The 26,661-nt window shown below is 49.3% G+C and overlaps 1 protein-coding gene across 2 annotated transcripts in view; it reads right to left on the bottom strand.

Annotated features, from left to right (window-relative positions):
* Nucleotides 1–26,661, bottom strand: part of GNB1 (G protein subunit beta 1) — an 89,046-nt gene that overhangs the window by 1,911 nt on the left and 60,474 nt on the right. For both annotated transcript variants that reach the window (XM_047873735.1, XM_047873736.1), the window contains 8 exons: nt 24,404–24,442; nt 22,546–22,652; nt 17,625–17,688; nt 16,527–16,689; nt 5,014–5,080; nt 3,444–3,645; nt 2,363–2,579; nt 61–176 (listed from right to left, as the gene is read on the bottom strand). In XM_047873735.1, coding sequence (XP_047729691.1) covers nt 70–176; nt 2,363–2,579; nt 3,444–3,645; nt 5,014–5,080; nt 16,527–16,689; nt 17,625–17,688; nt 22,546–22,652; nt 24,404–24,442 — 966 coding nt within the window. In that variant the 3' untranslated portion in view covers nt 61–69. The remainder of the gene's footprint in view (nt 1–60; nt 177–2,362; nt 2,580–3,443; nt 3,646–5,013; nt 5,081–16,526; nt 16,690–17,624; nt 17,689–22,545; nt 22,653–24,403; nt 24,443–26,661) is intronic.

The raw sequence follows: 26,661 nt of genomic DNA, 5'->3' as shown, positions 1-26,661 counted from the left end.
GCCGTGTGAAATACATACACAGACGTGCACGCAGGGAGGGCACCTTGGCTGCTGCATTACCTGTCGACGTTAGTTCCAGATCTTGAGGAAGCTGTCCCAGGACCCTGTCGCCACGGCCATCCCATCGTCAGTCACCCCCAGGCAGCTGACGCGGTTGTCATGCCCGGCCAAGACACCTGAGAGCAGATGACAGCCCAGTCACTCCAGGACCCAGAGGTGCCCCACCTGGGGGCGACGCGGCGATGCTATGCAGGGCTGGCTGGCAGGGCCACCCGCGGAAGCATACCCAGAACGCCAAGGCCCCTCCTCTGCAATGTCCCAATGGCAGGGAAGGACACCGGGAGGCAGAGAAACCACGCTGGTCCAAGGTGAGTGCAGCTCACTATACTCCTCTCTTAAAAACAACATGGACACACCTACAGCCACAGGGAAGTGTTCACACACAACAAAGACGCACTGGAGCCCCCGGTAAGAAGTCTGTTTTTAAGACAGCCGTGATGACAAGGAACATACACAATAAAAAGGTACAGACACACACAGTGAATAACTTAGGACCTTTGGCACCAACTCCTGAATGTATTCACTGTGGTAAGAAGCTTAAATAAAAAATGAAATATAGGGGGACCTGGGTGGCTCAGTCAGTTGAGCGTCCAACTCTCGATTTCAGCTCAGGTCATGATCTCATCACGTTCGTGAGATTCAGCCCCAGGTCAGGCTGTGCGCTGAGCATGGAGCCTGCTTGAGATTCTCTCTCTGCCCCTCCCCACCCCCTCTCAAAATAAATAAATAAATATAATAAAAACGAGAAAGAAGAAAGAAAGAAGGAAAGAAAGAAAGAAAGAAAGAAAGAAAGAAAGAAAGAAAGAAAGAAAGAAAAAGAAAATAAATCTAAATCATAATAAAAAAAGCCAACCATTCCAATCTCAGGGCAATTAGAACCCAAGAGTGTAAGCCTGTGGGCTGTTCATCTGTTTGTAACCCCTGGAGCCTAGCACAGGGCACAAAATAGAGAGCTGGACACTGAGGCAAGAGGGGCCAATGGGATGTCACACAGTGACTCCATGCTGACCCCACAGTGAGACAAGCCTCCTGTTGACATTCAGTCACCTGTGCTTAATCATCAGCCAGGGGCACCTGGGTGGCTCAGTTAACCCTCCAACTTCGGTTCAGGTCATGATCTCACAGTTTGGGCGTTCGAGCCCCACGTCGGGCTCTGTGCTGACAGCTCGGAGCCTGGAGCCTGCTTCCGATTCTATGTCCCCCTCTCTCTGCCCCTCCCCCACTCGTGCTCTGTCTCTCTTTCTCTCTCAAAGAGAAACATTAAAAAAAAAAAAAAAAATCAGAAAAAAAAAGGGAATTATCATCCAGAACATTCCACGTCTGATCAGAAGAATCTGATGGCTAATTTCAGAGAATCCGTGTCCATTTCCTATACTCCTTAGTGTCACAGCTGAGTAAAGAGACAGACTCAGCTGGATGGAACAGTGTCCTCTGCTGTGGCAGCAGGACCAGAAAACTGTTGGGGCAGTGGGAGCAAGAGGTATGCAAGAGGGAGTGGGGGGCAGGAGGGGAATTCAGCCCAGGGTGGGTAAAGATCCATCAGAAAGTGGGACGTCAAGGTAAGACCCCCCCCCCCAAGAAGACCCCAAGTCATGCTCCCTTCTTCCCCCTGCCAAGATTAACTGGGTTGAAAGATTCTGAAAATGTCAATTCAATTCAGCTGCCTGACTGTCCACGTTTAATACAGGATGTTTCTCACCTTTTGTACAATTTGTGTTTTATTTTCTAATTTTTTTTTAAGATTTTATTTTTAGGTAATCTTTACACCCAACATGGGGCTTGAACTCACAACCGCAAGATCAAGAGGCACACACTCTACTGACTGAGCCAGTCAGGCAACCCTGTACAACTTGTGTTTTAATGCCCTTTACAGCCACACACTTGCCTTTGATGTGTGAACTTGAGACTTTAGACCTGCCCAAGCCTGTGCCCCATAGATGACACGGTTCCACCACGTACAGCTGGTGGAGAGAGAAAGCAAGGTGAGGGCCTTGAAGACCCAGCAGCTGTCCGCCCACCGTGGTGGTCTCCGTGCACCCCACACAGTGCGTGTAAGGAGATCTGGTGCCAGGGAAGCCAACGTGCTGGAGACCCTGAGCGCAGACACCCTGGCCTGTCCCCTGTCCTTCCACCGGCCACACCACAGGGCAGGCAGATATACTTGGGCACAGCATGTGCTTCTTACCAGCATCATGTGTGCAAACCCGAATATTCCAGCCTCTGGGAGTCAGGCCCATCCTCAAAGGTGAGCCCTCAGTGCCTAGGAGGCCCAGGAGGCCCAGGAGGCCCAGCGAGCACCCACCTGCCCTGTCGGCCTTGAGCGCGTCCCACACGTTGCAGTTGAAGTCGTCGTACCCTGCAAGGAGCAGGCGCCCACTCTTGGAGAAGGACACCGAGGTGATCCCACAGATGATGTTGTCATGGGAGTAAGTCATGAGCTCCTGGTCCGCACGGAGGTCAAACAGCCTGCAGGTAGCATCATCCGAGCCAGTGGCAAACGCATTGCCATTTGGAAAGAACTAGAAAGAGAAAGCAAGCCGAGAGAGTAGGCAAATGCACACAGAGAAGTAGTGGAAACAGGACCGGCCCACAGCAGGGCTGCTGCCCGCACAGGAGGAAAGGGTCAGCAGGGGCCGGACTCTGGAGACACAGGGAAGCAGAGCGGCAGCTGCCTGGGCATCCGGAAGGGAGGGCGTCGGTACTGGGGCAGGCACGGCGGCCGTCTTCCCCAAAGACTAGCCTTCCTTTCATGATCAACTGTTTCCCAAGGGAGCAGGAAGAGTGTGGTCACCCCTGAGCACCGCCAGCAGCTGGACTAGCCTCGTGGAGGAAAAGCGGGGGAGGAATGCCCAGCCCTGACCAACCAGATACCACCCTCCACATCTTCTTGCAACCCCCATCACGTCAGGGTGACGCGGCAACGGGAAGGCTCCTTCAGCTGGCTGCGCCCCAACCACGGGGAGGAGGCTGAGCGTGTAAGGTTCCTGCTCAAGGTTCAGCCTCTGCCCCCCCTCTGCCCCCCACTCCTAAGAGACTGTGCTGACTGGGTCAACTACTGCCTTGTCTGCTTCCCAACTAGAGGGAAGCCCAGGACACCAATCGCTGGCTCACCCCAGGGCCCGCACACTGTAGGCCCATCGCCAATGTCTGTGAGGTGAACAGTCAGCACAGAATCAGCCGGCCTCACAAGGACGACAGAGCACATCACATCTAAGCTTTCTACAGGAGTTTTTGTAAATTAGGTTATAGTTACACAGAGGAGACAACATCTACTCCTGAAAACATTTTAAAGCTTAATGGTGTGTTCCACGGTATACAGAAAGCAATCTAACTCGCTAACAGCTGGCAAAGGACCCCAACCCACAGCTGAACCCCCAACTCACACAGATGGCATTGATGTCAGACTCATGGCCGGTGAAAGTTTGCCGGCACATCCCTTCTCGCACATCCCAGAGTTTGGCTGAAGCATCACAAGCACCAGAGACAAACAGTCTGGTGTCAGGAGCGAGAGAGAGGCTCATAACATCCCCAGTGTGTCCAGTGAACGTGGTCGTCTGCTGGCCGGTCTCGATGTCCCACAGAGCACTGCAGCAGGAACACAAAACATGCAGTCACCTCACTTTGTCAGACAAGCAGTCATGTGACAAACTGTCCTTCAAACCACCCCAGGACCACAGTAAACCTCTGTGCTTTTACTGAAGACAAATCTAAATGTCATAATGTGGCTTTGTTTGGAAGGGAAACCAAGCACTCAAACAAAACACAGACGAGAATGTGGCCACAGGCTTTGGAGTAGCTGTTCTCTCTACACCAACTCAAACACCAACAAAGGGGGAGCCAGTGACCTGTGCCCCATGTGGGCTTGCAAGGAGCAGCAGGGGCTCCTGGCCAGTGCCCCACACGGGCACAGATCTGCTGCAGCCAGCTCGCTGCCCTCCGGGGTGCCACGGGCTAAGACACGGAGACGACACCAGGTCAACAAATGGCTCAGGGCAAGGCGCGGGTCCCACGGCCTTCCTCGGGAGACACAAACGGGAGAGTCCCTGAGTTTGGTGTCCCGTGGATGTCTGATGAGCAACTATTTAAAGGGTACAAAGGTGAGACGTCGACTGTGCTGCGGGTGGAGCGTGGGCCACTTCTGTGTTTCAAGCCCCAGGAAGCAGCAGCACCGAAAGCTGCTTGGTTCTGGCTCAGATGCAAATCCGGTTACACCATTTACAGGTTGACTGTGCAGGGGGGGTTCCTTGCTAGGGCCTGGAGGGACTACAGCAAGGAAGGAATCACGTCCAGGACTCCAGCTTTAAAAAAATATCTTCTAAAAAAGAAATTCTTCCGAAAACGGACAGGCTACATTATAAGTCTTTTGTGAACCTATACGATTTATACAAAGAGGACAAGCTGGATAGGGGAGTCGGGACCCGGCATAGGGCATGCCGCCACATCGTGCCACAAAGCCCAGAAAAGCCCCTGACAACGGTTTAAGTCTGAAATGATTCCTATCTGATCATTTAATGTTCTAGAGGTTAAGTGGGCTTCTAACTGTAAGGTAGAAGCTCAAACCGAGGCAGGCTGAGACAGTGCACTTGACATGGGAAGAAGCCCTGCTCCTCCTCAGTTCTGCTCAGAGTCCACAGTGACACAGCGCTCAGAGGGGACCCGCTCCCCAAAGGGATGCCAACAGTTGCCCAGACGGAGTGTGGCCAGGGGAAAGAAAAACAGGCATGTCACCTACAGCTGCGATGCCTATGAGTCAGTCCTTCATTGTTCAAAATTAAACTCTGAACTTTAAAATCTATCAAGAGTACAAGGAATTTGCTCATCGCTCATGAATTTGTGTTTGACACCTCACGGCCACTTCAAATTAATAAAAGATGGCCTGATTAATGCCAAGAGTCTTATTTCCTACACATCTAAGGTGAGCAGTATGACAAGGCAGGGCGCACAGGTGCTCACCAGGTGGTGTCCCCAGAGCTGGTGACGATCTGATTGTCATCCAGGAAGCGGCAGCAGGACAGGTAACCTGGAAAACAAACCAGAAGATGGCCCTGATCTGCAAGCCCCCGCCCGCAGTTCTAAGGTCCTATAAACAGAAAACACACTGGCAGAATGAACACACCTGCAAGTTCCACATCTAGGTGTAGACCAATGCTTGCCAGCCGCCCCCCGCCCCGCCCCACATGCAGTAATGAACAAACAAGGTGGCACAGCCCACAGGCCGGGAGGAGCGGATGCCAGCTCAGAGGAGAGGCCGCGAGCCCTCTGCCCCGCACCCTGGGAGGTGTCTTGCTGTCTCTGTTCCTCTGATCCGTATGTGGGGACAGGGGTTCCCTCTCCGCTCCCACATCCACTCATCCCACAAGAACTTATGCTGGTGCCTGGAGGGCAGCCCTGTGGGCACCTGGAACATATCTGTGATCAGAGGGCTGTTTCTCTCCCTCCTGGGGTGTGAGCTCACATCCCAGGAGGGAGAGACAACGTATGTACATGTTAGGGAAGGAACGGGAAAGGGTGGTCTGCGGAGGCCTCCTGAATCCTCCAGGAAGGCACAGCCAGAGCTGGGATCGGGGCGCCAAACGGGGCAGCGGGGTTTTCTACAGGATGCCAGCTAGAGTACGCAAGTTGGCGTGGAAATGGCTGGATGGCGCCTGAGCGTGTGGGAGGCGAGGCAGAGCTGCGGTGCCGACGCCGGGATGCTGGCAGTGGGGCACACTGAGATCCCCAACCTCGATCAGCTTTTGGTATGAGGAAAGGTAAAACAGAAAATCAGTTTTTCCCTACCTACACACTAGGATTTCTACTTAATTAGCTCTGTGGATCATGGTTTATAGTTTTGTTCTACTGTAAGTGACTCGAAGAATTAGAAGTGCAGCACGCCGCCCTCCCCCTGCCCGCCGTAAGGCGTGTGCCCAGTGGGCTGGTGGCCAGGATGGTGCCAGAGCCGCCCCGCCCCCTCCAGCCAGGCGGTCACACAGGTGTGCTCTTACAAGGACAGGGCACCCCTGCCAGTCCACATGAGGGCCCTGGGTGACGCTGTGAAGATCGGTAAAATAAAAACAAATACACAAAGAAGAAACCCATGGAACGGTTTTGGTATGGAAAGTATAAGAATACAGGGAAAACGAAGCATTTATCTGAGAGATGTTACCAAAATATTTGGAGAGGACAACTTTTGTAATGCTTATTTATATTTGAGAGAGACCGAGAGACAGAGACAGGGTACGAGTGGGGAGAGGCAGAGAGATGGAGACAGAATCTGAAGCAGGCCCCAGGCTCTAGGCTCGGAGCCTCGCGAGCCGTCAGCAGAGCCCAATGCGGGGCTCGAACTCACGAGCAGTGAGATCATGGCCTGAGCCTAAGTCGGACATTTAACCAACTGAGCCACCCGGGCGCCCCTGGATGACAATTTTTAAATATCAGCTATGTGCCTAGAAAAGGATGTGTAGGGGCACCTGAGTGGCTCAGTCAGTTAAGTGACTGACTCTTGCTTTTGGCTCAGGTAGTGATCTCATCACGGTCATGAGATCGAGCCCCAAGTCAGGCTCCGTGTTGAGCACAGAGCCTGCTTGGGATTCTCTTTCTCTCTCCCCCTCTCTCCCTCTCAAAATAAATAAACATTAAAACAAAGACAAGAAAAGAATGTGTGGTCAAGCACTTCTCGAAGGCCATGTCATGTCTGTCCAGAGGGACACTAGGGACTCCACAGGTGAATCAATGCCCAGCTAGGAGAGGAGCAGCCTGTGTGGAAAGATCACCTGATAACAAATCCACACCGTGCATGTGACCCTTGGTCCCCAGCTGCTCAGTGCACCCCCAGGTCCTGTCCCTCATACTGCTGAGGCTCTGCCCAAGTTCCTCTCCAAGAACAGCATCTGCTTCCTGGCTACTCTGCCATCGCTCAAGTCAATTCAAATGTCCCTCCCTTCCGAAAGCCAGCCCTGGGCGTGCGACAGCGTCCTGTGAGGTGGCCCTCATGCTGCACCATCACAGCCTCAGCCTGTCTGCCTTGGGAGCACAAGGAGGTCAGGAGAGAAGAGCCGTGGAGACTCGGCACCAGCAGTGTCCCGTGCAGGGCCAGGCAGGGCACTCCTAGGTCAAAGACCCAAAGAAACATGACCTCCAAGACGGCCTCTGTCCACCTCGTGTATCCCACAGGTTGTGGTCCAGCCAGGTGGAACCCATGAGCTCCCCCCCACCGCCAAGAACCAGAGACGGCGTGCCGCGTCAGCTGGTAAAGTGGTGGGGACTCTTCAGGGCCTCCGATGATCAGCAAGCAGCAGTTATTAGGAGCCAGGAAGGCTGTGGGAAATGATCCCACTTACAAAACAACAGGTGGCACCAGGAAGTCACAGAAGGTCTTAAGACTAAGACCGATGCCGTGAAGAGGAGGGCGGGGTGGTCCTGAGAGGCTGTGGCAGCACAGCCGGGCTCAGAGTGGGGCAGGGGCAGTGCCGGGGACGACGGTCTCCCACGTTCGTTTCCTAACTTTCCGTAGTCTGAGCTTTCAAAACACATACACAAATATTACTTTTAATTAAACAAAGTCAGGGCTTCCTGCTCACAATCTGATAACTCATGTCTGTGGTCCGCTTTGTATTTGTACATCGAGAGGAAGAAACAATAACCAGGTAGATGTTATTTTTTATGAATTTTTTTTCCTCCACAAAGAAAAATTGGACCGAGGCTAACAAGCTTCAACAGCACCGTGATGGGGCCCGTCTAACACAAACTCTGCATCCCAAGGCCTGTGAGCGTGGAAGGGAAGCCTGCAGAAGGGCCCAACGAACGGCACTCCGTGAACTCCGACACCAGGACGGTCTCACAGGAGCCACCTGGCTGGGCACAGTCAGGCTTCAGAATGTGGGCTCGCAAATCAGAAACAAGCAACTCAATCCTCACACGGTGGCTAACTGGCACCGCGTTCTCTGATGAGCTGCCGTCCCCCCGCCGTGGACTGCGGATGGTGCCAGAGAACTGCCGGGGGGACAGAGCCGCCGGTGCACTAAGTCCTGAACGACCAGTGGCAGTTACCATCTTTAAAACTGAAGAATGAATAAATTCCCTGGGAGGGCTGTTTGTGTACACACGTGTGTGTGTGTGTGGGGGGGGGGGGGGACGGAGTCACCTCGGGTAGAGATGAATCCCATCGTGTGTGTGTGTGTGTGTGTGTGTGTCTGTGTGGTAGAGGGCGGGGGGGTTACCTCGGGCGAACATGGCCCCCACCAGGTGTGGCCGTATGCTACACAGTGGCCAGCCAGTGGTGCTGCTGGCTCTTGAGAGCCTTACAGAGGGGCCGGGAAAACAGACCCCGACACACATGGGTGCCAAATCTGGAGGTGCAAAGGCACAAGAGTGTTCCTTTACGCCTCATGGAGACCACGGATAACAGTGTCAGGACATGCTGGGGGACAGCCCAGTGCAGGGACAAGGGTGCCACACAGTCCAGAGAGAGGAGGCTTGACATGAGACAGTGCAGAGAACAGGTCCCCGGGTCAAGGGCCATGGGGGACACCAGGGTGTGCTGTCGGCTGAGGCCTGGAGGACAGAGGCAGGACGTACCGACAGAGTGTGCTGCCTGGCTGGGAATCTGTTGCCAGAGGAGCAGAGACGCCTACTTCTGCATCTGGAGAAGGTGCCGACCCAGAGAGAGCAAAACCGAGACTACCAACGTGCACAGAAAAGTGACTCATGTGGCCCCCGAGACCAGAGGGCCTGGCTAGCTAATTTATCCCAAGAAAATGGCTATAGGCTTGAGGGGTCATCCACCTGCAAGAACGTTCACACTACTGACAAACCGGAAACTGCCCAGACATCCAGCAACAGACACATCAGCACGCACTGAACTCTCTCAACTCTTTAGAATAGTTCTGGGTGAGATTATAGGTTAAAAACACAAAAGAAGAGGGGCACCTGGGTGGCTCAGCCTCTTAGGCATCCGACTTCGGGTCAGGTCATGATCTCACGGTTCGTGAGTTCAAGCCCCACGTCGGGCTCTGCGCTGACAGCTCGGAGCCTGGAGTGTGCTTTGGATTCTGTGTCTCCCTCTCTCTCTGCCCCTCCCCTGCTCGTGCTCGGTCTCTCTGCCCCTCAAAAATAAACATTTAAGGAAAACACACAAAGGAAGAAGTTCAGGGTATTTCCCTGAATTTCTACAACGAGCACATGCTGGCGGTGTAGCTGAGCCCACGCCTAGAGAGCACTGGGCCCCGCTGGGCACTATGGCTAAGTCAAAGTTGGGAGCTGGAGACACAAAGCCCCACCCCAGGCACCCACGCAGCGCCAGCTGCGGCTTCCACTCTGGGGGGGACCACGTTCCAGCCCGGAGTTGGACGAAGAGCCGCCTGCCCCACGCTGAGGGACGCACCGCAGCCAGGCAGCAGAGACAAGAGTGAGAGCACAATGTTCAAGAAGTCTGCTAAGAAGGAAAGAAGGCCTATGAAGTAACTCGAAGCTGTGGAAGTGAGGAAACGCCAAAGAAGGGTTTTGTTAAGAGTCAGGAGGGTTGACAACACCCAACGAGAGGCCAACTTCGTGAAAGGCGAATGCCAGAGCTGGGGATCCGATGAAGACAAAGCAGACTTGAAACTCCTTCAGATGCACCCACAAGGCTGCGTGGCCTCGCCCTCTCGGGTCTTAGGGTTTTCAGTAGAGCCTGCCATTATCCTTCCAGGACGGTGTAAGGTCTGGATCTAGGCAATCGATCCAAGGGCTAGATGGGGCGGGTGCGGAATCCAGTGTGGCCAATGGCAGGCCTGGCCAGGACCTGTGGCTCTCTCTCTCTCTGCCGGGGCTGCTAAGCAGGCAAGATGGAAAGTAGGTCCAAGGAGCCATCCGGAGGGAAGCTAAGGGGCGCGCACGCCCACTGTGCGGACAGCACTGTGAGCCCCTGTGCCCAGTAGGCGCCCCAGGTCAGGCGGCCTGACCACCCCCCCCCCCTCCACCTCCTGCCCGTACAGTCCATGCGATTCGTGAGTGAGCAGTGGGACCTGTGCTTCCCAGACTGTGACAAACACGCAAGAAGCCTAGGGCCCATGTCACATTTAACCCGCCAATGAAAAGGGTACCAAAGAGCAGCCCCATTATGACTCCTTCTGCAGAATTAGGGGAAAACATCTCCATCCCCTGCCCCCAATATCCAAGTTCACTAGACAATGGGTCTGGTCCGCTGTGCTTTCACACGAACAGAAAATACCCTGCCTCAGACTATACGAACAGACCGTCCCTAGAAAACGAAGCTTCAGCTACCACAGCTGGTTTGGCAGGAAGGAAAGGCAGTCGCTGAGCAACCACACCAGGCTGTGCCCAGGACGTCTCTGGCTAAACTCCTGACCCAAATGTTTATGCATCTGTGGCCATCTTGACCAGAATGACCTCGGGAAGGGAAGAGTGTCCACACTGCAATGAGAGGTTTATGAAGGAAGGAACCTCCCTTCATAAAAGCCGGCGTCACAGCTTTCCTCGCAGCATGCAGGGACCTGCTCCAAGAACAGTCTGTGACACCAGGCCTGACACCGTCATCCGATGGGAGTCTTTAGGGAAATTCCTCATTTCTCACGTTATTATTCCCACCACAACAGCACTTGGGAAGTTATATTCTGCATGTCATACATTCATAACAATGATAATAAGCGCCCCACCTCAATCACTGTGCATTCAGTCCAGTGGCCGTTTCCAAAGGGCGTCTTGACTCTGCAAGAGCGAATACCACCTGAGGTTTCCTCTCTGCAGTACTGGCAAAGGGTTTACAAACCCTGGGTAACTGACTCCAGAGACAGAAACTTGTTTGTTCCGCGTGGGCCGTTATATTTCACGGAAACAACAGCGGCACACAACTGATTCCCAAGAGCCTTACCCCTGAAGGTGAGCGAACGGAGCCCCCTTGGACTCTCAGACATGACGAAGACAAGACCGACTGGTATGACTGCTGACAACAGCGCTCACGGGTGTGTTTTGTGCAACCGAGTTTCTAAAATTCTACAAGAAAATGTCTTGTGGCTTAACCAAGAGTTCTCAACCTCACACCCAGGCCAGAGAAAGGCATCGTAAGTAATAACCACCACACTGATTATACAGACACTCAGGTCTAAGACGAGACAAAGACAGCAAACACTCAAGTTGTGTTGAATCCACTAACGGTTCACACCTCTACCCTCTGACTAAAACAAGACGATTTAAATTTTTTTTTAAGCTCATTCATTTAACAAATTTTTTTTTTGTTTGTTTATTTTTGAGAGCAAGAGAGACAGAGCATGAGCAGGGGAGGGGCAGAGAGAGAAAGGGAGACACAGAATTCAAAGCAGGCTCCAGGCTCTGAGCTGTCAGCACAGAGCCCGACGCGGGGCTCGAACTCATGGACTGTGAAATCATGACCTGATCCGAAGCTGGACACTTAAACCAACTGAGCCATCCAGGCGCCCTAAGTTTATTCATTTTTGAGAGACAGACAGACAGAGAGAGAGAGAGAGAGGCAAAGCGTGAGTAGTTTGGGTCAGAGAGAGAGGGAGGGAGACACAGAATCTAAAGCAGGCTCCAGGCTCTGAGCTGTCAGCACAGAGCCCAATGAGGGGCCAGAATCCACGAACCGTGAGATCATGACCTGAGCCAAAGTCGGACACCTAACCGACTGAGCCACCCAGGTGCCCCAAACAAGACTATTTTAAGCTTATCAGATTTTAACTATATTGACTTGAAGCCAAAAATGATATATCATGTCTGAAGAAAGTTACGCATACTCTTAAGCAGCCAAATGCTTTTAAGAAACTACTCAACTCCCAGGAAGTAAAATTTCATGACATATGAAGGAAACAAAAACTTTTAAGTATTTCCTCTAATCCAAATTTTGTTTTTTGTTTCAACAAACATAGTGTTAAAATATCTAAATCCTTAATTATAAATGGAAGTCAATACCCTGAATCTGATTATAAATCAGACTGATAAACAGTAAGAATGTATTTTTTTTAAGGTTTATTTTTGAGAGAGAGAGAGAGAGAGAGAGAGAGACAGAGAGAGAGAGAGACAGAGACACTATCTCAAGCAGGCTCCGCACTGTCAGCCCAGAGCCTGACATGGGACTCGAACTCACGAACCAAGAGATCATGACCTGAGCTGAAACCAAGACTCGGACACTTAACTGACTGAGTCCCCCAGGTGCTCCAAGGATATATGTTTTTGAGTGTTGGCAGTTCATCAATGCTACAAACCAAGTGACTTCTGAAGTGTGCTCACTGGACAATCACACGGCTCACGAGGACCACACAGGTGGCCTATGTGGCTTCCAGCCATGGGGCAGCAGTTCTGGCCACAGGAGCAACTCAACTCCCCCACAGAAAACAACGATGAGCTCCGGACAAAAAACAGACGGGGTGCCTGGCGGGTCCAGTCGGCGGAGCGGGCGGCTCTTGATCTCAGGGTTGTGAGTTCAAGCCCCACACTGGGTGTGGAGATTGCTTAAAAATAAAACCTTTACAACAAACAAACAAACAACTAAAGGCACAGGAAACAGAAGCAGACAGAATGAAGAGGAGCCTACACTCGGAAGAAAAGAAAGGCGCTGATGGAGCCTGTTTCTAAGGCAGGCCCCCATCTGTGACACCACGTGGGTAAGATCCGTGTCCAACCTTCTTGAATAGCCAGTGGACAGATCTGTGGGCAACCATAGCAGGAAAGTGAAAGAAGAAAACCTAGAAAGGAGAAAGCCACAGAAGAGGAGCCCTCAATCACACACCGAAGTGCCCAAGGCTTCCCTCTGAACCACACGGGCAAAGAGCAGGCTCCACACGGCCTGGCTGATGGGAAAAGGACAGACGAGGCTTCTGCTGCTGCCTGACACGACACAAGAGTACAGAGGCCCTACAGCACAGCACTTCACGACGTCCAGGATACAATTCACAATTACTAGACATACTAATAAATAGGAAAACGTCACCCAGACTGAAAGAGTCCTCAAGACCAACCTCAAAAGGATTAGCTGCTGAAGTGCCAACAAGAATTCTGAAGGCAGTTCTCAGAACTGTGACGAAGGATACCAAATATGCATGTAATAAATAAGAAGAAAATCTCAGTAGAAAAACAACTGTTTTTCTGTTTTTTTTAAACAGCAAACAAAAGAACTGTTTTTTTAAAAAGCAAACAAAAATTCTAGAACTAAAAACAGAACATCTCGTATACATAGGTTGCTGGGTAGTCAGAATACTAGAGGTGACAAAAGTCACATAAGCCTGAGGACAGGTCTGAAAGGAGCAAATCTGATCGCAAAAGGAGGAGACTACAGAATAGAAAATGTACTTGAGGACGTGGCCTAAAATGTCCCAAATTTAGTAAAAGTCAAAACTTCACAAATTCAAGATGCTGGAGCAAAGTACAAAGAAAAACCACATAGAGGCACGACACAGTCAAACTGTTACAAAACAAAGAAAAGTCTTTAAAGTACTGAAAGAAAAAAACTATCAACCCCAGAAACCAATAGATCTAGCAAACAGACTCTTTAAGATGAAGGAAAACCGGGGCACCTGGCCAGCTCGGTCAGCGGAGTGTGCAATTCTTGACCTTGGGGTTGTGAGTTCGGGCCCACGTTAGGTGTAGAGATTCCTTTAAAAAAATAAAATAAAATCTTAAAAAAAAAAAAAAAACTCTTCAAGAATGAAGGAAGGGGCAACTGGGTGGCTCAGTCGATTGAGCGTCCAACTTTTGGCTCAGGTCATGATCTCGTGGTTTGTGGGTTCGAGCCCCATATCAGACTCTCTGCTGTCACCACAGAGCCTGCTTGGGATCCTATGTCTCCCTCTCTCTGCCCTTTGCCTGCTTGCGCCCTCCCCCAAATAAATAAATATTAAAAAAAAATTTTCTTTTTCAAATTTTATACTTCCAGATAAATGAAAATGGAGAGTAATCACTGCTAGCAGACCTCCACTAACTGTGAGAAACCTTAAAACAAACGCATCAGGCCAAAGGGAGCCCTTCCTTCCATCCTCGGACAGGAAGAAGGAGCACTCGAGATGGTAAATATTGAGAAAACGTAAAGGACAACTCAAATCTCTTCAAACAGCTAAGAATGTGTATCGGAAAAAGTAGAACAATGTTTTATGGGGGCACATAGAGGCAAGAGCCACGAAAATGTCATAAACAACGAGGAAGGGCAGAAAAATGGGCCTTTACGGCTGCAAGGTTCTTGAAGTTTATATGAACCGATACAATATTATCTCTGAATGGACCTGGAAAAATTTTGAATGTACACTGTAATCCCTAGATACACCACTCAAAATTAATGCAAAGAGGAAACTAAAAAAGCCAACAGATAAGCTCAACTAGGATTCTAAGAATTTGGGTTAGTATTCTAACCGAAAAGAAGGCAGGCAGGCAAAGCAGGTGGTGGCATGACAAAGCCAAATCCAACTATGCCAACATTATGTGACACAGAAACGAACCCCATGCCAGTGAAAAGGCAGACACCTTTAAAATAGATAAAAGCAAGACCCAACTGTAAGCTGTCTATAACGGACTCTATTTATAAAGATGCGGTCGTGCTGGAAGAAAATGGATGGAAAAAAACATATGGAAACAATAAACAGAAATGTGGAGTGACTCTATTCACATCTGATGAAGCAGACTTACAACAAAGAATATTCTGAAAGGAAACAGGACATTTCATCACGGTAAGAGGATCGATTCATCAGGAAGACAGGACAACACAAATGCATACACTTCTACTAACGGAGCTCAAAATATATAAAGCAAAAACTGACAGAATTAAAGGGAGAAAGATAAATCCATAACCAGAGACTTTAGCATCCTCTCTCAGGGGCACATGGGTGGCTCAACTGGTTAAGCAGCCGATTCTTGATTTCCACTCATGGTTCGTGGGTTTGAGTCCCACCTCAGGCTCTGCACTGAAAGTGCAGGGCCTGCTTGGGATTCTTTCTTTCCCTTTCTCGCTCTCTCAAAATAAACAAACATTAAAAACAAAAACAAAAAAAACCTCTCTCAGCAATTTACAGAAATAAAGATATAGAAGATTTGAACAGTATCAAGAATTCTGGCTCAAAAGCCTGGCTCTAATGAACACATTGAGAACATTGCCCAGCACTTACAGAACAGACTCCATTTCCAAGTGCATGCGGCGCGGTCGCTGTGACAGATTATCTGCTCCTTTAAAAACAAGTCCCAATAAACCGAAAAGAACTGAAGTGTTGCAGAATATGTTCGCTGAACATAATGGAATTTAATTATAAATCAGTAATAAGTTATCTAAGAAAACTCCAGGTACTTGAAAGTTAAGCAACATACTTTTAAGTAACCCATGAATCAAAGAAATAATCCAAAGGGTTTGAAGATACTTCAAATAGAACTAAAGCCATGTTTGGAGGGAAATTTATAGGTTCAAGTGCTTAAATCTGAAAAAGATCTAAGTTTCCACCTTAACACACTAGAAAAGTAAGACGGAATCACCCCCAACTAAGCAGAGGGCAGGAGACAATGCAGGACAGAAATGGAGAAAATACAGGGAGCCTATCTTGAGAAGGACAACCAATACCGTCAAACTGGTGGCTGCCAGAGGGGAGGTGAGTGGGGAGAAAAGGGTGAAATACAGGGGAGCAAGAACACACTTACCATGATGAGCCCTGAGCAATGTGTAGAGTGCTAAATAATTATATTGTATGCTTGAAACTGGTACCACTGTATGTTAATTACACTTCCACAAAACGACACAAGGAGTCACACGAATTAAAAAAAAAAAAAGGAGAATGGACATACTTTTATCTGACTAAAGTCAATTTAACACAAGGCTTACCTAGAGTCAAAAGCAGTATTATTTACTCCTTTAATTATGACCATTTCTTTAGTTGCATGTAAAACAGGTGAGCCTAGCAGGGTATAAGTTTGAGAACTGAGAATATAAGTAAAATATTAGGAAGAGACCAGAAACACTATGCCTTTTGTTATGAATAACAAGTGTCGCAGGGAAACTAAACTTGGCAAAATAATGTACCACCGAACTCTTAACGCTGGCCGTGTTCAGCACTCTATCCCACAAGAGTGCTACTTGGCGTCAAGTAGCTCAGATGACCAGTCCGGACAAGTAGGCGCGGGAATGCACGGTACGTATACACGTGGATAAACGTGCACGTTCACACTAGGAAACCCCTGTGGAAAGGCACTTAAGATACAAGATGGCTTAGACGGAGGTAACAGAGTCAACTGTGTTAACATAAACTCAAAAAGGTGGCTGCCAGCTACTCAGGCAGTGACCTAAGTCCCTGCGACCCTTGAAAACAGGATGCCACAGCAACTTCAATCTAAAGGCTTCTCAATGGTAAAGGCATATCCAAGCCTGTCTTTGATTTCATTTTCAGAGTGTTTGTGGCCATTATTACAAGCAATCTCATTGAATCATTATTGACGAGAGGGGAGAGTCCAAAGCACACAATGCAACCATCTTCTACAGCTCTGAGCTTACTGATGACAACAGGTACCTGTATGTCCAGCCAGTTCACGGCTCACACGTACATTCCCTTCACGAGTTTTCAGATTGTAAATGGAGCAAATGTTATCCAGGCCACCGCAGGCCACGTAGTTCCCAGAAGGCGCGTATGCACAGGTCATGACCCATGAGGAGCGCAGAGGGATGGCATGCACCTACATGACAGAACACAGAGATGCAGACACATTCAAGTTCAACAACGCCAACTGTGGACTCCAGGGCTCTATTTCTAGTCTTCAACTCTCATTGCACGGAGGGTGACAGAGCAAAACAACAGCCAAAAGTATTTTGAAAGTAATTTATATGCGTGGCCAGTCAGTAAAGTACTAATTTAACTAGCAATCCAGCCCTGCACACCAATTTAATCTGCAGCCTTGATAAAGTCACAATCTATGGTCAGATGTGCACATAAGTAACAGCCTTAGAGCCTCCTGACTCAAACTCGATGTTAAAGAAAACATTTCACTGGCGTGTCAAAATGGCTATAGATTGATTTGCAAAAAGTTTTCAGTGAAGTAACCAAACTACACATTGTATTTAATCCTGCCACAGACCTCCCTGTGCTTCAGATAAATTTGTTAAAAATACTGTAATCGTCTGTGCACGCTTAGGACTCTCCAGGAAAATACGACCGAGTCTGGTCTTTTCATACGCTTGGACCCAGTGACAGTACTTTCTCATTCAGCACAACCTTGGATTAAGTTTTTAAAATAATTTCATTTATTATACTTCAAAGTATACTGCCTTTCAGGTTATCGCTCATAAAAACTAACCACCAAATGAAAAGCCGAATTTCTACATTTTTAAAGAAAACACGAAATTTCCCAGACGAAGCTAAATCTGGAATCCAGGTCTCTCAGAACCATTCAGGAGGCATTTAACCTCCCACCTGCCCTGTAAGGAGATAATCGTCTGTGCAGACGAGACTACTAACGTGTGCTAGCCCTGGGATCTGCCTTCACACTAAAAACAGAAAGCACCACGGCCCCCTCCCTATCCTGTTAGAGGTTTTACACAAGGGAACCAGAGATTAAAAGGCCGCCTCCCCCGGGGCCAGCTTCTCAGGGAGGGGACCCCACACAGCCCTTACCTTATTTGTGGTGTAGCTGTCCCAGATGATCAGTTTGCCATCCTGTGAGGCGCTGACTAGAAGCCTAGAGGGGGAGGACAAGAGCAAACTGATGGGCACCACAGACATCATCACACAAAGGCAACAGTACAAACTAAATCTGTGACTCAACACACACTTCAGTGTCACATTTGCTTGGGACAAAGCATACTGATGTATGAGAAAATACAAAAGGTCCGATTGTTAACTCAACTTTGAAAGCATGGAAGAAAATACTCCCACAAATAACAGTGCAGATTCAAGAGCACTTGCTTTCAAATGCAAACTAGATCACTAAAGTCACTCTCTGCTGAGATAGGACAGGCTGAGCTCTTCTACCTGCTTAGGTTTGGTTTCTGTTCATCAAATTCGAGACATACAAATCTTCCCTTTTCTTTTTTAAAGTTTATTTATTTTGAGAGAGAGACAGACAGTGAGCAGGGAGGGACAGAGAGAGGAGGGAGGGAGAGAGAGGGGGAGACAGAAAGAGAGAGAGAGAGAGAGAGAGAATCCCAATGCGGCCCGAACTCACGAACCATGAGATCGTGACCTGAGCCAAAACCAAGAGTTGACGCTTAACCGATTGAGCCATCCAGGAGCCCTGAGACATACAGATCTTTCAAAAACCAAAGATGGCAGAACACACTTAATACACAAATATGCTTCCATTTAGACATGTAGAAAGCTTAGATATAAAAGAATAATAAAGCTTTTAGCTATTCCAAATTTATGAGACAAGCAAATCATGGAGATTTCCTCGGCTGAGCTAAATCTAGTCTCCAGGTCTCCTGGAAACATTAAGGAGGCACTTAACCTCCCACCTGCTTTTAAAAGAGATGACTAACTATAGCGGAACCGTGCCTCGTCCAGCAGAAGAGACTAGTAACTGTCATGAATTTTCTTCAAGACTATTTTCTTGCTTTGGATAACTGCTAAGTTTGAGATCTTGTGCTGAAAGGTGCACTGTCTATATCTGCAGCATTAAGACAGGATACTGCAGAAGGAAAGCATGAGTAATTCTGGGAACCACAGCTATTCATAAGATACCCTAAGAACTCTGTCCTACAAAATGTGCTGTTTTCAAGGAATGGCAAGGAAGCTCTAGAGATATGCTGCAGTATGGTGTGTGATGACAGATTTTTTTTTCTTTCCTGTTTTTTAAGTAGGGCATCCCAGCACTGCCCCCAGGGGTGAGCTCAGGTGCTGCGCAGGCGCCCAGGGTTTCCCACCTCCCCCAAGGACACGTGTGCAGGGCCAGTCTTCCGCGGGCCCCTCCTATCGGAGGAGAGGACAGTGGCAGGGCCAGACCTCAAGGAGAAGGACCGCGTCTCTGGACTCCCCATGGACCCAACAGCCCCAACTGAGGCTGACAGGTGACCCCCAAGGGTCTTTAAATCTCTGCCGGGACACACTAGGTATTTGAAAACGGGAGGATGGGTTAGGTGTGGAGGGGGCCACATGGCCACCACCCCAACAGATTTTTAATTTTAAAGATTTTAATCAAACACGGGTTACGCATATTTGGCTTAATGAACTGAACAAAACCTGGAGGTAAAATTTACTCAGGACACTCTCACAACTGTGACACTGTGACACTTTCCATCAAACTCTAGGTTCTGATGCACAAACTTCCTTCACAAGGAGTCAACAATGAGTCTGGCAAGGAACACAAACATTTTCAGTGGTGCACTGCAAAATGTATCACAGAACCAAACCGAGTGCACGTCCAGTCCTATCAGTTTTCAGATGCAGTTTCTTAAAGCAAAGTCCTGCACCTGGTTCAGTTACAAACACGTGAGGCACTTAAAGCTATTTCCTTCCAGGTAACGAATAGCGCTCACTGTGCGGCTCAATCTCTGGCTTTGAACGGACCACCCGAGCCAAGGCAAAGGAGCGCGTCCTCTGGGAGGGTCACCTCTAGAAAGCTCTCCTGGTCAGAGAGCTTAATATTTGCTGACTCGCCCAGGGGTTAGAGAAACGTTAAGCTGTCCGATGATCCTCTAGAAGGTGAGTAAAGACACCTCTTAATCCGAGACAGGACAACCGCCTGAGAACCGGGGTGATTCTGCCCCTGAGCTGTCAGCTATTCACAAGTCAGTTCCCATGAGGCACTGTCCACCCAGAACGCACAGGCGAGAGCTGGCGAGGAAGTGAGAGCTCCGGGAAGCCGAAAACAGAGGTCACACAGAGGCCCACATCCTAACGCGTCCGGCCCTTCATTTCCTTGGAGGAGGGAGGGCTCTCAAGCCTGGCTGGGCTAGTTGTGTCTCGCTCTCAATTACAACAAGACTCCAGCAGATTTTAGCAGGGGGAGAAAAAGTTTTACATTAACTTCTGTAACTGAAAGAGACTCGCCAATGTAGAAAGGAGACTTTAGGCACAAATGAATACGTGTGTTGATAAACATAAAGGTAGACAGAATATACACTGACACGGGCAGACACACAAACCTCTTATCGTGGGGTCTCCTGTGATTCTGAAAAACAAACTGCCACTCAGTGCAACATTTGAGAGCATCTACAAATTACACAAACGTGATAAGATAACTGGTATTCAGGAATTAGAGCCCTGAGTTACGGAAAAATCTGGTGCAATAACCTTTATTTATTATGAAGGAGGCAGGAAATATAAGGACAACGTAAGCAAAATGCACATCCAAAATTTTAAAAACTACTTTGGACTTTAAAAAGGCAAAACTTTACCTACCCAGAAAACATGGCTATCTAGAAAAAGTCATCTCTGAAAGGCTCTGAAGAGCATTGATCCTCCTTAATATCATGTTTTGTTTTCGGGGCGCCTGGGTGGCTCAGTCGGTTAAGCATCTGACTTCGGCTCGGGTCATGATCTCGCGGTCTCTGAGTTCGAGCCCCGCGTCGGGCTCTGTGCTGACAGCTCGGAGGCTGGAGCTGCTTCAGATTCTGTCTCCCTCTCTCTCTGCCCCTCCCCCACTTGCACCCTGTCTCTCTCTGTCTCTCCAAAATGAATAAACGTTAAAAAAATTTTTTTTTAAATATCATGTTTTGTTTTCCTACCGTTTGATTTCAAAATAAGGCCCCCATAGAAGGGCACTGCGGACAGAGCCGTGCAGTTTCACGAGCAGTCATAAAACAAGTGTGTGTGTCCACCACACCCTCCACGAAACAGAACAAGACTTGCACAGCAGCCTCCCATAGGGTCTTCCACGTCACCCTTCTTTAAGGGGTGCCCAGGACCCTGAATTCGGTGCTGCTCATTCATGTCTTTGCTTTTCTTCCTGCTGACTCTGAGGCTTTCAAAACACCATCTGTGCTCTGAACCTGACGGCACATGCCTTGCACACAACTATCAGGAAGCTAGATGGTCTGGTGCCCGCCTGCCCTCCTGCCTCACCCTCAGCCCCGATCCTCATTTCCACTGCTCTGGCCACACAGCTGCCTGCAGGTCAACTTCCCCTGGTCACCCTGACGTAGGAGGAACACGTCCTCTCTACCACTCCCCACACTAGAGCCTGACTGCTGCAGGAGAGCAACTGCTTAGGGAACTTGGCTACCGGGCACCAAGTACCAGGTTCCTGAGTACCGGGCTCCAACTGCCGGATCCCTGAGTACTGGGCTCTGAGTACCAGGCTTTAAGTACTGGGTTCCTGAGTACCAGGTTCCAAGTACAACCTGGCTGCAGGACTGTCTATCAAACGTCCTGTCTAATCAGGACACTGATGTTGCTACAGATGGAGGAGAAGCCCTGGAGGTAATATACCATTTGGTTACTGTCTACTTTTGATAACAAATTCCAAGGTAGATTGATTAGCAAGGGTATTTTTCTTTCTCCTTTCTTATTCTCTCTGATTACTGCCATCATTAAAATGATTGAAGTTAGCTCTCATTTGCATCTGAAATTGTACAGAACATTGTATAGAACAAACTAAAGATAGATTCTTTTGTTCTGTAGCTGTTTATACTCTGAAGCAGACAATTTCATGAACAAAGAGAAAATCAAGCAATTCCTCTCTGACAAACACACAAAAAAATGCTACTCAAAGAGACGCATTTGAAGACTCATGTATTAGGTATCTGAAACAGTATGCTATAGTCACACAGCACTTTATTTATTTGGGTAGAATAAGTAGAAGAGACAAACTTTCTAGCAGCCTCTAAAAGAAAAAGAAAAGAGGGCGGAATAGGTTTCACCTAAGTGATGCTGCAGGTTAAGGGAAATGGGTGTAGAGAATGACGGGGGAGAAGGACCCAGAACACGATAGAGATGAACCACTGAGAGGAAGAAGTCATCTGAATAAGGGCAGAATTTAAAGCTAACACAGTGAGTCCTGTGCAGGCAGTTTTCTCGTTGGGACGGTGGATAAAAGGAAGGTGGGCAGACGGGCCACAGGAATGGACAACGGCAGCAGCTAAGTCGTGCGTCGCCACGTCTGCTGGAGCTCCGAGAAAACCAACAGCAAACCCACGCGCGGCACTCGGGATGCTGGGGTCACTGCTGTAAGGTTCCACACACTTAATCTTCCCTACAATGTAGGGTAGGTTTACGATCCCTGAGCCCAGACACGGAAACCTAAGAGGGTATGGGCCAAGGAGTCGTGAGGCACGGCTGGAAAGACAAGGCGCCATAAGAGGTTGTATAACCTCCCCAAGTCACACAGGCACCGCACAGCGGAGCTGGGAGAGCAAGGGGGTGCGGCGAGGTCAGAATCGGAGCTCATGTCAACACGACGAGGGTCGTGATGAAATGTGAGTGGAAATACGGACAGGGAATGTGCACTGTGATGCTATACCTGGCCTGCCCAGATAGCTAACAACCTCATGGTTTCTTTACAAATAACAGCGAATGACTTTAGGTTTATCTTCCCTCAGAAAAACAGAACAATCCTTGAGAGTACCAAGCACTATGTTCTGCTCATGCCCCCACACACCTGGAATCCGTGCCCCAATGCATGGCATAGATTTTGGCCAAGTGCCCCCTCAGCGTTCTCCTGGTGCGCATCTGGATTCTTCCCACCGGGTCGATGTTGTTTGTGATCTTAAAAATAAAAGTTACGGCAAATTAAAAGTCTGTGATGGAATGACCTCCCCTGGGGCCTCCTCTCCTCCTCTCGCACCCTGCTTGGCAGCCCCAGCGCCCTCGGGCCGGCTGTGCCCTTTGCCCAAGGCGCTGTGCCCACCCATCTCCCGCCGGTCACCCGGCTGGCTCTCCCTGTGACTCCTCCTGCTTACCGTGGTACCTACCTTCCTTTCGTGGTCTGTAGGAAGTCCACTGCTCTACCTGCTTTTCAGGAGCTCCGTCCCCCCCAGAGCGCACACACGGCGCCCGTCCACAGGTGCGCGGCCTGCCCGAGTCTCCCCCACTTCCTCCAACTGCTTGTCCAGGCGCAGCTCCTCCCGCCCTCCTTCCACATTAGTCTCAGCCTCCATCACAACCGAACACAGGCCCGCGGCTCACACACTGTCCGCAGCGACCAGGCCGTGCACTGATGCGGACTATGCTGCTGCTTACGGCACAGAGCCAGACGTGAATACCCGCGGGTTCACCGTGACACGTAAAAACGGACAGTAACGATTCGGAGCTGACAGATAGACTGAGTATTACTGCAATAATGGGGCCCTTTTAAAAAAGATTTTATTTTTAAGTAATCTCTGCTTAAATATCTAACATGGGGCTCACGCTCACGACTCTGAGACTAAGAGCTGTGTGCTCTACTGACTGAGCTGGCCAGGCACCCCAACTGTGGGCTTCAAAAATGCACAGTCCCAAGCATATCTGAGAATTCAAATTTAGGAATTCTATGAAGGGCAGTTTTTTCTAACTTACTGTTTAACTCCAATTACAGCACGTCCCCAAAGGCACTGGGACAACGTAGCACATTTAGCCATCCTCAGTACAAGTACGGACATAATTTTCGTTCGCGTTTGCTTAATTCTTTGGACTTTTAATGAGGTGCAATTCACCGTTTTAAAGTGAACAAGCCCGCAGCGTTCAGCACGTTCACACTGCTGTGCAAGCACCGCGCTGTCTCGAGTCCCAGGACGCCCTCGCCCCCCCGAAGAAACACCACAGTCCCGCCGGCCCGCCCGAACTCCGGGCAGCCCCCAACCTGCACCACCTCCGGGGGTCTGCCTGCTCTGGGCAGCCCCGCACCGTGTGCCCTTGCGTGTACGTCCGGGCTTTCACAGGGCATCCTGTTTGAGGTTCATCCCTGCACTAGATACACCCCTAGTGCCTTCCTGGTTACGGCTCAGTAATATTCTGCCGTGTGAAGGGACTGCACTGTGCTGACGCGGTCATCCGTTCACAGAAACCGTGGCTGTGTCCACCTTCTGGAAACCGTGAACGGGGCAGCTGAGAACACACACGTGCATATACCTGTCTGAGCACCAGGTTTTGATTCCTTCGGGTTGTATCTAGGAGCAGACCTGCTGGCTCGTAATTGGTGTGCAACTTTCTGGGGATCTGCTAAACTGGACTTTTCGAAAGCCAAGTTCTGAGGCAAACCGTGTTAAGGAGAAGAGCTTCAAACTATCTTAAGACTGTCATATTTTGCAATTCTGACCTCCGTAATAGTAATTACCTAAGGCTTGTGAGACATTAATCTTTCATGTAAAAAACCTCTACTCCCAGTGCCTTCTGAGTGCAATGCTTCCAGCAGCGTTTATACCCTCGCTGTGTGAGAGGAGAGGGCCAGAGTGCAGCTCGCCCTCGAGGCAACAAATGTAGGTGCCGCCGGGCACCAGCCTCAATGCCAGGCGGGCGACGCTGCGTAAATGGGTCCTTACCTGAGAGAGAGTTGCATCTGCACACGCTTTTCTGGCATCCTAGGAAAAAGAATGACAAAGGGGGAGTCAGTAACGCGTCACACACATTCAATCCCAGGTCCTCGCGCCAAAGCTTCGGAGCGCCTCCACGGACTGCCAGGAGCAAAAGCGAAAAGCAAGAGGATGACGCCCTCTCCCCATTCCTCTGCTCCAACACAGTCCGGGGCCGCTGGCAGTCCTGCTTCCCATGCTCCAGGTTATACCCGCCGCGTTCGAGGCCGGCGGCTCACCTCCTAGCCAGCACCGCACCCCTGCGGCCCCAGAATCGCCCTTGCGGCTCCCCCTCCTGCTGGCCAGGGCGCCTACGCTTGTCCACAGACCTGCTTGTGCACCTTGCTCTGTCTTTCTAACGGCGCGGGAGCCGTGAGGCTCAGAGAAACAAGTCCAAAAAGCACTGGACATCTAGCCCAAAGAACTTTCCCTCCAGATCATGTTATCTTAAGATTCTGTTTTCTTTTTTTTAATGTTTATCCATTTTTGAGAAAGAGAGAGAGCGAGCGAGCACGAGCAGGGAAGGGGCAGAGACAGAGGGGAGACACAGAATCTGAAACAGGCTCCAGGCTCCGAGCTGTCAGCACAGAGCCCAGTGAGGAGCTTGACCCCACAAGCCGGGAGATCGTGACCTGAGCTGAAGTCAGACGCTTAACCGACTGAGCCACCCAGGTGTCCCTGGGTTTGTTTTCAAGCCAAACAATACCTAATGCTAAACTCTATGAAAAAGAGCAAAGGATCCGGAATCAAGACAATCAAATTCAACTAAGACTTTCCGGCTCTTGCATCTGTTATCTATAAAATGACCTTGGGAAGCAGGTATGAACAGGGATATGCTAAGGCTAATGAAGATGTTTTTGTTGTTCCTCAGTGACCAAAATTACTAGGAAATATAGGAAATTATGAAGGAAAATGAGACAAGAGCTTTTTTTAAAAAGGGTCAAAATTTGAGTGTAGGAATAATTTCGAAGGAAATCATAAGAAATCTCTAGTAAGAAAAATGTTTCCATTACGTAGCCATCTGATTAGCTGCTTTCAAAATGACAGCTGGCCACATGACAGCATTTACACACGTGCACAGGCTCCGGTGGGACCCCAGGACGCCATTCTCTAGGGCAGACTGCCTCACTGCGGGGTAATCTTTATTTCACGAAGCTGGGAGGAACCAACTGAGAACATGGAAACAGAGTCAGAAAGACTGTTGTTATAAATGTACCAAAGTTCTAGATTTCAAATTCAGGTTTAATTATCCAATAGAAGTCATTCTGCTTGATTAATTCTACTTAATGGATTAAATAATTAAAACACCAAAAAATTACGCCATGAAGTATTTCTATGCCAGCGCCTCGATCTGGGGTAAGGGACGAGCAGAGGGAAGGTCCAGAGTAGCAAGTCTTTCATTGGTGGATTCTACCTACCGAGTACAAGTTTAACATTTATTTCCCAATACCATTCTTATTGATGTTATACATGGCTTTAAGTTTTAAAAAAGAATAATGAGAATTTTTTACGTGGGGAAAAATAAACCACGGGACTTAAGCAACTTCACTTTGGATAGTGTACGGAGATCGAACTGTATTTCATACCATACCACACAATAGACCATGGGAATACTATTGGTAAACGGAGGGAACAGCCATTTTATTTTACTTGTTACTTTTTAAAAGTGTTTTTATTTATTTTTGAGAGAGAGAGAGACAGACAGACAGGCAGGGTACTAGTGGGGGAGGCCAGAGAGAGAGGAAGACACAGGCTCCAGGCTCTGAGCTGTCAGCACAGGGACCAATGTGGGGCTCGAACTCACAAACCGTGAGCTCATGACCTAAGCCCAAGTAGGGCGCTTAACTGACTGAGCCACCCAGGCGCCCCAGGAAAAGCCACTTTAAAAAACTAAACAGAAACTCCAATTCGGGCTTCATCTGAGCCAACAAGTGCTGGACGTCGCCGAAGGCAGCATTTCTCAGAACGAGCATCTTTGACTGCCTATGCCACAGGAAGAAGTCTTCTAATGGAGGCAGTCTCTGTGACTGCTTCCTAAACACAGACAGCCCACCCATCCTGCAGATTAACTTCCAGTTTCACGGCCTGGTGAGAATGTGTGTGACGGCTCCACTACTTAGTGCGACGGCTTCCATGCCGGCCGCGGAGAGAAACGGCCCTGAAGGTAGCAGGTCATCTCTTGTCCCCTCAAACCACGGCACCTCCAAACCAGCGAGCACACAGGGAGG

The sequence above is a fragment of the Prionailurus viverrinus genome, chromosome C1 (assembly GCF_022837055.1).
Source record: "Prionailurus viverrinus isolate Anna chromosome C1, UM_Priviv_1.0, whole genome shotgun sequence".
NCBI lineage: Eukaryota > Metazoa > Chordata > Mammalia > Carnivora > Felidae > Prionailurus > Prionailurus viverrinus.
The sequence above is the reverse complement of the archived record's forward strand: the minus strand, read 5'-3'. Positions and strand labels throughout refer to the sequence as shown.